We start from the raw sequence: 10,812 nt of genomic DNA, 5'->3' as shown, positions 1-10,812 counted from the left end.
TATTTATTTATTTTTTTCATTCATTATTTAAAGCATGTTATTTAGCATCCATGTATTTTCAGTTTTTTTCTTGTAATTGATTTCTACTTCCATCCCATTGTAGTTAGAGAAAATGTTTACTATGATTTTAATTGTCTTAAATTTATTGAGACTTGTGTTGTAGCCTAACATGTGGTCTGTCCTGGAAAATGTTCCACGTGTGCTTGAAAAGAATGTATATTCTGCTGCTTTAGTGTGAAATTATCTGAAAGTATCAATTAAATGTGTCTGGTCTGGTGTTTCATTTAAAGTCACTGTTTTCTTGTTAATTTTCTGTCTGGAAGATGTTGAAGGGGTGAGCATCCCCTCTATAATTGCTATAGTACTGTCCATCTCTTTCATGTCTGCCAGTATTTGGTTTATATATTTACTAGTAGGTGCTCCTACCGTGGGTGCATAAATGTTTACAAGGATATTTTTTTGTTGGATTGATCCCTTTTTCATTATAAATTGTTTTGCTTTGTCTCTTGTTATAGCCTTTGTTTTAAAGTCTGTTTTGACTGATATAAGTATTCCTACCCCAGATTTTTTTTTCATTTCCATTTGCATGAAATATCTTTTTCCATCCCTTTACTTTCAATCTATGTGTCTTTTGATCTGAGGTGGATGTCTTGTATTCAGCATATGTATGGGTCTTGTTTTCTTATTCAGCTACCCTGTGTCATTTTAAAAAAATTTAATCAATTTTATTGGGTGACACTGATTAATAAAATTATATCGATCTCCACTATACATTTCTATAATACATCATCTGAATATTGCATTGTGTGCTTATTACCCAAAGTCAAATCTCCTTTTGTCAACATACATTTACCCTTTACTACTCCCCCACCACCTTTCACTCTGGTAACCAGCCAGCCCTCTCGTACCTCCGTATCTCCTGCTGGTCTCGATGTGGCCTCCTCTGCAAGTCCTTGGTTATAAAGCTTCTCTCCAGATAGTCTTCAGTTGATTATTCAGGATCATTTTCTAATACTTTAGTTGTTATTCCAGTTTGAGTGTAGCTTCCACCTAATCCCCTGCCATCTTGGATCTCCCTCATTAATTTTTGACAATTTTAATATAATGTGCCTTGGAGAAGGCTTTTTTGATTGAGATAATTAGGTGTTCTGTTTGATTCCTAGATTTGAGAACCTAGCTTTTCTCCATAGGTTTGGGAAGTTCTGTCAACTTTTTGCTTGAATAGGCTCTCTGTGCCAATCTCTCTCTCCTATCCTTTGGTATACCCATTATTCTTATATTAGAGGCTCAATGCACGAAATTCATGCATGGGTAGGGTCCCTAGGCCTGGCCGGTGATCAGGGTTTATCTGTGGGGCAACTGGCGGGGTGATTGGGGGCCCCCACTGGCACCCGCCTTGGCAGGCCTGGCGCTGCCCGCTCACCAGCCTCTCCCTCTGCCGCTAGTCGCCTCTCTCTGTGGGGCAATTGGCGGAGCCAATGGGGGGACCCCTGCTGGCACCCATCTTGGCTGGCCTGGGGCCTGCAGGCTGAGGGCAGCTCCTGCATTGAGCGTCTGCCCCCTGGTGGTCAGTGTGCATCTTAGTGACCGGTCGTTCCACCAGTTATTCTGCCATTCAGTCAATTTGCATATTAGGCTTTTATTATATAGTATTGCTCTTTCTGGTGGAGTTAGAGAGTTCTTATTGAATTATTTAAATTTTTTTACTCTCAGGTATCCCTTCTCTATCAATTTTAGATTTATATCTTCAATATCACTAATTCTTTCCTCCATCTGGTCAGCTCTACTGTATTTCCTAAACTTGCTAGTTCATTCTTTATCTCTTCTATTGCATTCTTCTGCTACAGAATTTCTTTTTTCTTTTTCTTTTTTAAGTTTCAATCTCTTCGGTAAAGTACTCCCTTTGTTCATTTTATTTCTGAGTTCATTAAACTGCCTATCTGTGTTTTCTTATATCTCATTGAACATTTTCAGAACTGCAATCATCTTTTCTCTGTCATTTAAATCCCATATTTCCATGTGTTTACATTTATTTTCTAGAGATTAAAAGATATAATTTCTTATCTGCCTTACTTTGGTTATTCATAGTATTTGATAGATTATTTCTCTATCTAAGCATTTATGGGACGGAAATCTGCTCTTTCTTTAATTCCAGAAGGAGGGGCTGAAGTGCAAATTTTTTCTTTTCTTTTTTTTCTTCCTTTCTTTTTTTTTACACTGCTCTAGCCTCTCAGATCTCTGTAAGGTTGTGGAAAATACCCTGTATTCCATGGGGAGGTGGGCATCTTTGTGATCAGGTTGCCTTGTCTCAGGGGACTACCCCTGTGGGGCAATGCAGTTGGTGATGGGGTTCCAAGCCTGTGAAATCCCAGTGCTATCCCCTGCAACCAGATGATGTGGGCCATGTAACCACAATTGGTAGGGGCAGGATGAAGTGGGAGAGCCCAACTGGTGCATGTGGCTCTGTACTCCTACTAATGGAGACTGCCAGACCTCAGTTGCTTTCCCTCTGTATCTCCACCCCATAACTGGGATGAGTTGCAGTATACTGTCACTCAGGGGGAAATGCTTCTTTTTCTCCACTTTTCAAGGTTGTAGATAATGTGCTCTGTAGCCTGACACACTTCTGCAGCTTCTTTGGGTGCCTGCTGCTAGCTCTGGAAGGATGAGGGGAGGGGGGTGCTGAGAGTGTGAGGGATGGCAGCCAAGTTTGTTGGCTTTGTTTTCCTGCCTGGCAGTGGCAGTCACTGGACGACCACAGCAGCACCTCTGCACTTTGTCTCTCCCCAGGTCACTGGGTTTAGCCACAGCATCTACCAACCACACAGGCAGGAATACTCACTCTATCTCTTTGCTACTCTAGGCGGCAGGGAGTGCAGGCAGCACCTTGATTCCTCCCCTCTCCTGAGACTCACAGTGAGCTTTAGACTGCATCCATATTACCTATCTCTGCTCTTTTTCCTTTCCTCCTCCCTACTTGTTCTGACTCACCCACCTTAAGATGTTTCAATATGTGGATCTCTCAGATGTGTTTGTGTGTTGAGCAGAGAATCCTTTGTTGAATTATAGCTGTTCAAATAGTTGTAACTTCAAGGAGAGAGACTAGGGTAACCTATCACACTGCCATTCCGCTGACATCCTGTCCTATATCTTTTGATTGGAGACTTAATCTGTTTATATTTAAAGTGATTATTGATATGTACATAGTTATTCCCATTTTATTATTTATGTTCCTTTCTTTCATTCTTTAAAACAGCGGTTCTCAACCTGTGGGTCGCAACCCCTTTGGCGGTCGAACGATCCTTTCACAGAAGTCGCCCAAGACCATCCTGCATATCAGATATTTACATTACGATTCATAACAGTAGCAACATTACAGTTATGAAGTAGCAATGAAAATAATTTTACGGTTGGGTCACAACATGAGGAACTGTATTTAAAGGGCCAGAAGATTAAGAACCACTGCTTTAAAAGTTCCTTTTAACATTTCTTGGTTTGGCAATGATTGAGTCCTTTAGCTCCTTCTTGTCTGGAAATGTCTTTATCTCTGTCATTTGATTCTAAATTATAGCTTTGCTGGGGAGAGTAGAATTGGTTATAGGTCATTTGTATATTTCATGCCAATCCCTTCTGGCCTGCAATGTTTCTATTAAGAAATCAGCTAACAGTCTTATAAGAGCTCCTTTGTTGGTAACTAACTGCTTTTCTCTTGCTGCTTTTAAAAATCTCCCTCTTTTTTTTTTCTTTTTCTTTTCCTAGCAGGTTTGGCTCAGTGTTTTGAGTGTCAGCCTGCAGACTGAAGGATCCTGGGTTCAATTCTGGTCAAAGGTACATACCAGGGTTGAGGGCTCAAAACCCAGTAGGGGGCGTGCAGGAGGCAGCCAGTCAATGATTCTCTCTCATCAGTGATGCTTCTATCTATCTCTCTCCCTCTCCCTTCCTCTCTGAAGTGAATTAAAAATATTTTTAAAAATAAATAAATAAAAATCTCTTCTTTTTTCTTTAACCTTTGGCATTTTACTTATGATGTGATTTAGAGTGGGCCTCTTTGGGCTTACCTTGTTTGTGATTCTCTGTGCTTCCTGAATTTGTATGTCTATTTTCTTCACCAGGTTAGGAAAGTTTTCAGCCATTATTTCTTCAAATAGAAATAATTCTTTGCCCTCTCTCTTCTCCTTCTGGTATCCCTATGATGGGCATTTTGATACACTTGGTGTTGTCCCAGAGGCCCTTTAAACTATCCTCATTTAAAAATTTGTTTTTCCTTCTACCATTCTGATTAGGTGTTTTCTGTTAACTTGTATTCCAAATTGCTGATTTGTTCCTGTGCTTCATCTAATCTGCTTTTGATTCCATCTAATGTATTTTTCATTTCAGTTATTGTATTCCTTATTTCTGACTGGTTCTTTTTTATGTATTCTGTCTTCTTTTTTAATATTTCCTATTTCTTTGTTGAAGTTCTCACTGAGATCATCTATTCTTCCCCCAAGTTTATTAAGCATTCTTATAACCAGTGTTTTGAACTCTGCATCTGGTAGATTGCTTGCCTCCATTTTGTATAGTTCCTTCCCTGGAGTGTTGTCTTGTTCTTTCATTTGGGACATGTTTCTCTGTCTCCTCATTTTGGCTGTTTGCCTGTGTTTGTTTCTATATATTAGGTAGATCTGCTACGTCTCCCAGTTTTGGCAGGCTACCTTATGTAGTAGGTGTCCTGTGGGGCCCAGTGGCACAGTCTTCCTGTTTACCTGAGATGGGTGCTCCAGGGGTGTCCCTTGTGTGGGTTGTGTGTGCTCTCCTGTTGTGATGGAGCCTTGATTGCTACTGGCACATCCGTGGGTGGGCTGACTGGTTGTGACTACAGAGGACAAGCTGTTGTGTGAAGGCTGGCCCCTTGCTTTAGCAGTGCTCTGGTGCCTGCCGAGTCCACCCTTTAGGTGTGTGTGTTTTTGTGGCACTAACTGGGTAGTGGCTCAGGTGTGGTTTGAAGCTGGCCGCCAGGTATGGTGGTTCAGGTGCCTCTTGGGAGGGGCCCTGGTACAGGTCAAGGTCAGCTGCTACCTGTATCTGACCTAGGGCCACCTGATAGGAGTTACAGAGGATCTGCAGTTTGGTGGTAGCTGCCTGTGCTGGGCTTGAAGGTGCCTGGGGGTGGTTATGCTGTGAATGGAGGTTGGTTGCACTAGTGCTGAGCTTGGGGCCATTTGGCAAGAGGTCCAGGGTGTCCTGAGGCCAGCTGCTGCTTGTTTGGGATTTGTGGGCCTTCGAAAGATTTCAGGAGATTCTGCAGTGTGGGCCCAGGGCAGCCACCTGTGTGGAGTAGCCTCAGAAAGATCTCCGGTGTGCACTTGATTGAGTGGAATGGGGTCTCAGAGAATCACCAGGTGGGGCAAGAGCAGTGTTAGGTTAATGGAGGCTCAGATTTGGGCACCTGTCTGGGCCTGCAGGCTGTGTTGGGAGATCTCCACAAAGGAACAACGGTGCCTATAGCACTTCTGTCCCAGAAGAGGTGCTCTTCCAGCTCTTACCCTGATGCCAGATAACTCCGTTTCTCCCTTGCTGTCCCTGCAGCTCTTCCAGCTGATGTTACTTCTCTGGAGCTTAGGGTGAATGTTTGTGAGTAAGTGGGTCTGTGCTTGGGACCTTTAAAATAGATAGTTACAAATTAGTCATGGGGATGTAAAATACAGCACAGGGAATGTTGTCAATAATGTTGTAATAACTATATCATGCCAGATGGGTGCAGGACTTATCAAGGGGATCACTTTGTAAGTAATATAAATGTACTATGCTGCACACCTGAAACTAATATAATATTGGATGTCAACTGTAATTAAAAAAAATTTTTTTACACTTAAAGAGATATGGCCAAAGCTGAATGAATATCACTATCTAAGAATGAATTTCTAAGATATACAAACAAATCAGAAAATGTATTAGACATGTATTACTGTCAGAATTTTATTATCCACACTAGAGGCCCAATGCATGAAATTCGTGCATGGGTAGAGTCCCTAGGCCTGGCCAGCAATCAGGGCCGATCTGCAGGGTGACCTGTGGGATGATTGGGGGGTGGCGCCAGACCACTCGTTGGCCAGCCCCACCCCTTTGATTGTCCCACCACCGCTGGTCACTTCCTTCTGCAGGGCAACTGGTGGGGCGATTGGGGGGCCTCCCCTCCCCCCGCTGGCACCTGCCTTGGCTGGCCTGGGGCCTGCAAGCTAGGGGCAGCTCCTGTGTTGAGCATCTGCCCCCTGGTGGTCAGTGTGCATCATAGCAAACAGTCATTCCACCAGTGGTTCCGCCATTCAGTCGATTTGCATATTAGGCTTTTATTATATAGGATTATAGCAGGTGAATCTTTCAGGCTGAACACTTCAGTGATAATTTAGTATAATTCCTCTTCTGTCAGTTGCTGATGTGCTTCACAGTCAATAGTTCCTGTAGCAGTTCTAAAACATGGCCAAATTTTTTTCAACAGGTAGAGAGTTGGGGGTCTGTCTCTGTCTCCTCTCATTGGGTCTGGGCAGGTGTGTGACTGCTTCAACCACAGAGTAAAGCAGACGTGAGACTGGGTGCAAAAGGCAGCATTTACTGGAATGCTCACTCTGGAGCCGAGCCATGCGAGAAATTCAGATGTCCTGGGACAGCCATGCTGGGAGGATGCGCAAGCCGCTTGGACAGACACTAAGTTGGAAGTCCCAACTGAGCCCAGTCTTTGAGCCTTCCAGCCCAGACCCCAGGCTTGTAAGGAAGCTCACAATCCAGTCCCTTCTCACTGAGCCACTCTGCCCTTTGGGTCTCCTAGATGAGGACCTGGACATCCCGAAGCAGAGACAAGCGGTCCCTGCTGCTCTCGGTCTGACTTTCTGAGCCACATAATCTTGAGCATAATAAATGGTTGCTATTTCATACCACCGAGCTTAGGGCGGTTTGTTATACAGCAGTAGAAATGGAACAGCTGCTCTCTTAATAACTGCAGGATTTAAGTAGTATTCCTTTTTTGCAGAAACAAAAATCCATTCCCTACTCACACCACTATTTGAACGTTCACAATAATTATTTCTGAATATAAAATGAATGCCCATCACAATCATTGTTAATCATGGTGCCATTTTACTTTCAGAACAGCTGTTGTGAAAGAATAATTGTACATTTCTCCTTGAATTTGACTGGAGAATGCCAACTTGTAAACCGCATACGGAGCTCTCCATTCCAAGTTACACCCAGGAGGCTTTTCTATATTTGAAAGTGAACATTCAGCTGTAAACATAACAATGAGTGCAGAGCCTTGCTGCTGTTCCTGATGTGGTTACAGTAATTAGATAAAACTGGCCAAATGCTCTGGCTCAGAGATGCACAGCAATGACATGGAAGTGAGAGTTTTGATGGGCAATTATTCTGAAGACCAAAATTCCAGCACTACTTCAAAGCAGCCCTGTGGCGGGGGGGGAGTGGGGGATGGCAGATTGGTGGGAACAGGAGGAGAAACTGGGGCTGGCTGACCCCTAGCATACAAAGGAAACTGGCTGTTGAGTGAATCATAATCTCCCCACCCCTTTTCCCCTCCAAGGCAGCAATGATGCTGGCAGAACCCACAGGGGTCCCCTGATTGACATTTTCCCAGTAAGCTGCCTATTGACTTTTAATGCCCAAACTTCGGACAGATACCCTGAAATAGGGCCACATTCTTCAGCTCCCCCAGGGCAGGGCCGTGGCCCCTTCTGTCCCCACGGAGCAGCAGCCTCTCCTCCTAGACCGCTCCTTCCTGGCCAGCTGAGCTGTGTCCTCTCAGACACTCCAGGACGTGATCATGTCTGCTCAGAACCCGCGGGTGGGCCATATTTTCCGAGTCCCAGAACTTCATAAAACACATGTACTGTACACTTTCTGGCTGACAATTACAAAGGAAAGTGTATAGTCACAGCCCTGTAACTCAATGCATTTCTAACAAAGCCACATGAGTCAGGTCTTCAATTTCACCTCAGACAGGATGGTTAAGACTGCCAGCCACAGGCAGGCATCTGGAAAAACTGCGTGGAGCTCTGCCAACCAGACAGGTACCTGGGTGCTCCGATGGACTAAGCAGGGTGGGGATCAACCATGCACAGTTTGGTGTGCAGCGAGTGATGCTTGGAGCATTTTCCAAGATAGTGAGTTATTCAGAGGTGCTTTCTGGTGTCGATTAATGTTTTAGGAAATTGTTTGGGGGCTTGTAGTTGATGGGCAAAACATTATAATTGTTGCTATTGAAAGTTATGGGAAACCTGCACTCAATTAGCATTATCCTGCAGAGTATCTGGTTTTCAGCAACAGTGGGCAAGACTAGCCAAAAAGGCCCTTAATTTCTCACAGTTTAGAGGCAGCAGCGCCCCCTGGTGGTCCCCCACAGAGAGGCAGATGCCCTAGAAAACAGTGGGTGTCAGAAGCTGGGACCCAACCTCCAGCCTGGATGAAGGAAGAGGTGGGTCTCAGGCTGTGCTCACAGGGCCTGGTGCTCCTGTCTCCATCCTACAGGGCCTTTTCCCGTGTTGGCCAAAGGTGGATGTCTTTTTTTCTTATTGGGCGTCTACATTCATTTTTTCTGGAAATAGCAACCCATTTTCCTTTGGGAACCCCCCACTCCCACTCATGTAGTTCTTGAGGGTCAAACCTCCCTCCCAGCTCATGTGTCAGGTGTGCAGTGACTTGATAAGGGATGAGCATATGGCCCAAATCTGTCCAGTGAGAACAGGCCTGGGGCTTTTTTGCTATGGCTGTTGGGAAAGAAGCATTCCCTTCCCACCGGCACTAAGTGGTCTATGGTGTGTAAGTGCAGAGTTGTTTGTTTTTGGTTTTTTTTGGGGGGGGGCGGGGGAAGCGGGGCATCTCTGTCTCTGCTTGTAGGGGAGGCTGCTTGGATGTGAAGCTGACCCAGAGAAAAGCAGATTTGCGAGGAAAACAGGCACAGTTCTGATAAAAATATTTGAGCAGCTGGATCCAACAGTATCTGAAGCCAGATGCTCCAGGACATCTCCAGTTATGAATCAATTCTTTTCTCCTGAGCCAGTGGGAATGAGAGGGTCACAGTCCCTGCCTGGTTTGTTCCAGGCCCTAATTCCTTGTTTCCTTCCCCCAAAATATCCTCATTGCTTCTTACATTTGCAAACTCAGAGGCCACATTAATCAAAACCAATTTTATTATTTAAAGAACAGCTTTTCATCAGGGATACCTAGATGGGATCCCCAGATGGCAGAACAATATTTACATGCGGGTCAGGAAGGTGAGTCTCAGGTAGTCCCAGGGCTGAGTGGGCCCGCCACTGTGGAAGACAGGACCCTGGAGGGAAGGTATCTTTGCACTTGTGGGCTGGGCCCAAGAAGAAAAAAGTTCCATCCCAGGCCCAGCAGGGTGGATCCCACCATGTGGGGCTGAGGCCACCTAGGTTAACCCGGGCCCTGGAGGCGTCTGCAGCAAGGAGAGGTCAGGTCAGAGTTGAGTCACCATGCCGCTGGCTTCGGAGTGAATCTGGGGAGACAGTTGGGGCCTTCTGAGGTCTGAGAGGCTTCCCTGAAAGTCCCACAACTAGCCTCCTCTTCCAGGAAGCCCTTTGAAATCCCTCTGTTCCATAGGATGCCTCTTCTAGGCCTGAGCAAAGGTCTCCAGGAAACCCTGCCTCCCTTTCCCCAGTGAGAGTCCCAGACTTTCGTTTCCTCTGGCCTCATCTGGGCCCAACTTTCACCTTTATGGCCTGGAAGATCCACTCCCGGAAGTCGCTGACTTTGGTGTAGACGCCTGGCTTCTGGGCCAGGGCACAGCCAGTGCCCCAGCTCACAATGCCACAGAGCCGCCAACGTGGGGTCCGAGAGATGCTGTCCTCACACACGAAGGGGCCACCACTGTCACCCTGGTGGGGGCAGGGGAGGCAAGGCTGGAGGTGCTTTTGGATGGCCATGGGCTGTGGTCACGGAGTCATCTGGCCCTGAGGTAGGAGCCTAACCACCCACTGCCCTGTGTCTCCATCTCTAGAGTGGCAGGGTCAGGGGCTGTCCCCCACAATCCCTCACCTGGCAGGCATCAATGCCACCCTCATGGTAGCCAGCACAGAACATCTTGGGCTTGATCTGGTTCCCGTAGAAGTCAGGACCGTTGCAGACATCGTTGCTGATTATGGGGACTCGGGCCTCCTGGAGTACCCCAGCCTGTTGGCCTGGGGGTGTGTGGGCAAGGCTGGGGAGAGCTGGTGAGCATGCACACCCTCCTCCCCTCCTGGTGCCCACCCCAGGCTCCTGTGTCCCTATGGCCAGGGCCAAGAGGCACCAAACCTGCCAGACTGCCCTTCCCCCCGGCCCAGGTCAGTCTCCCTATTGGCGGCTTCCCAGGCAGAGGGTGGGACTCACCGTAGTACTGCGTGTTGCCCCAGCCAGTCACGGTACAAATCTTGCCATCCACCAGGGCCTGGCCGGCAGCTGGGAGGCACACCGGCTGGATGTATTCTGTGAGAGAGACCACCTGGTCCAGCCCTACCTGGAACCAGCATCTGTCCAGCTGCCTCCAGTGCCCCTGGCACACCCTTTCCTCTGTCCTTTAAAGCAGCTACAACAGCAGTTGCTGTCTCCTGAGAGCTCACGCGGTAACAGGCACCTTCCCGGGTCAGTTTCTTTCATCTCCTCCCAGGGAGGAGGAGGACTCTCACCCCATTTCATAGAAGGGGGGACGAGGCCAAGGCACTTGTTCAAAGTCTCACAATGAGAGGCAAAGCCAGAATTTGAACCCAGATCCCCCAATTCTCAGGCCCGTGTTCTTTTTTTTTTTCTTCTCGTTTTATTTTTTTA

At 46.4% G+C, this 10,812-nt stretch overlaps 1 protein-coding gene across 3 annotated transcripts in view; it reads right to left on the bottom strand.

Annotated features, from left to right (window-relative positions):
* Positions 1-9,158: 9,158 nt before the first annotated feature.
* Positions 9,159-10,812, bottom strand: part of HPN (hepsin) — a 17,638-nt gene continuing 15,984 nt past the window's right edge. For all 3 annotated transcript variants that reach the window (XM_006764967.1, XM_006764968.2, XM_015564760.1), the window contains 4 exons: positions 10,378-10,473; positions 10,045-10,187; positions 9,720-9,884; positions 9,159-9,505 (listed from right to left, as the gene is read on the bottom strand). In XM_006764967.1, coding sequence (XP_006765030.1) covers positions 9,467-9,505; positions 9,720-9,884; positions 10,045-10,187; positions 10,378-10,473 — 443 coding nt within the window. In that variant the 3' untranslated portion in view covers positions 9,159-9,466. The remainder of the gene's footprint in view (positions 9,506-9,719; positions 9,885-10,044; positions 10,188-10,377; positions 10,474-10,812) is intronic.

The sequence above is a fragment of the Myotis davidii genome, unplaced genomic scaffold (genome assembly GCF_000327345.1).
Source record: "Myotis davidii unplaced genomic scaffold, ASM32734v1 scaffold681, whole genome shotgun sequence".
Taxonomy (NCBI): Eukaryota; Metazoa; Chordata; class Mammalia; order Chiroptera; family Vespertilionidae; genus Myotis; species Myotis davidii.
This window is presented reverse-complemented; position numbering and strand designations above follow the sequence as displayed.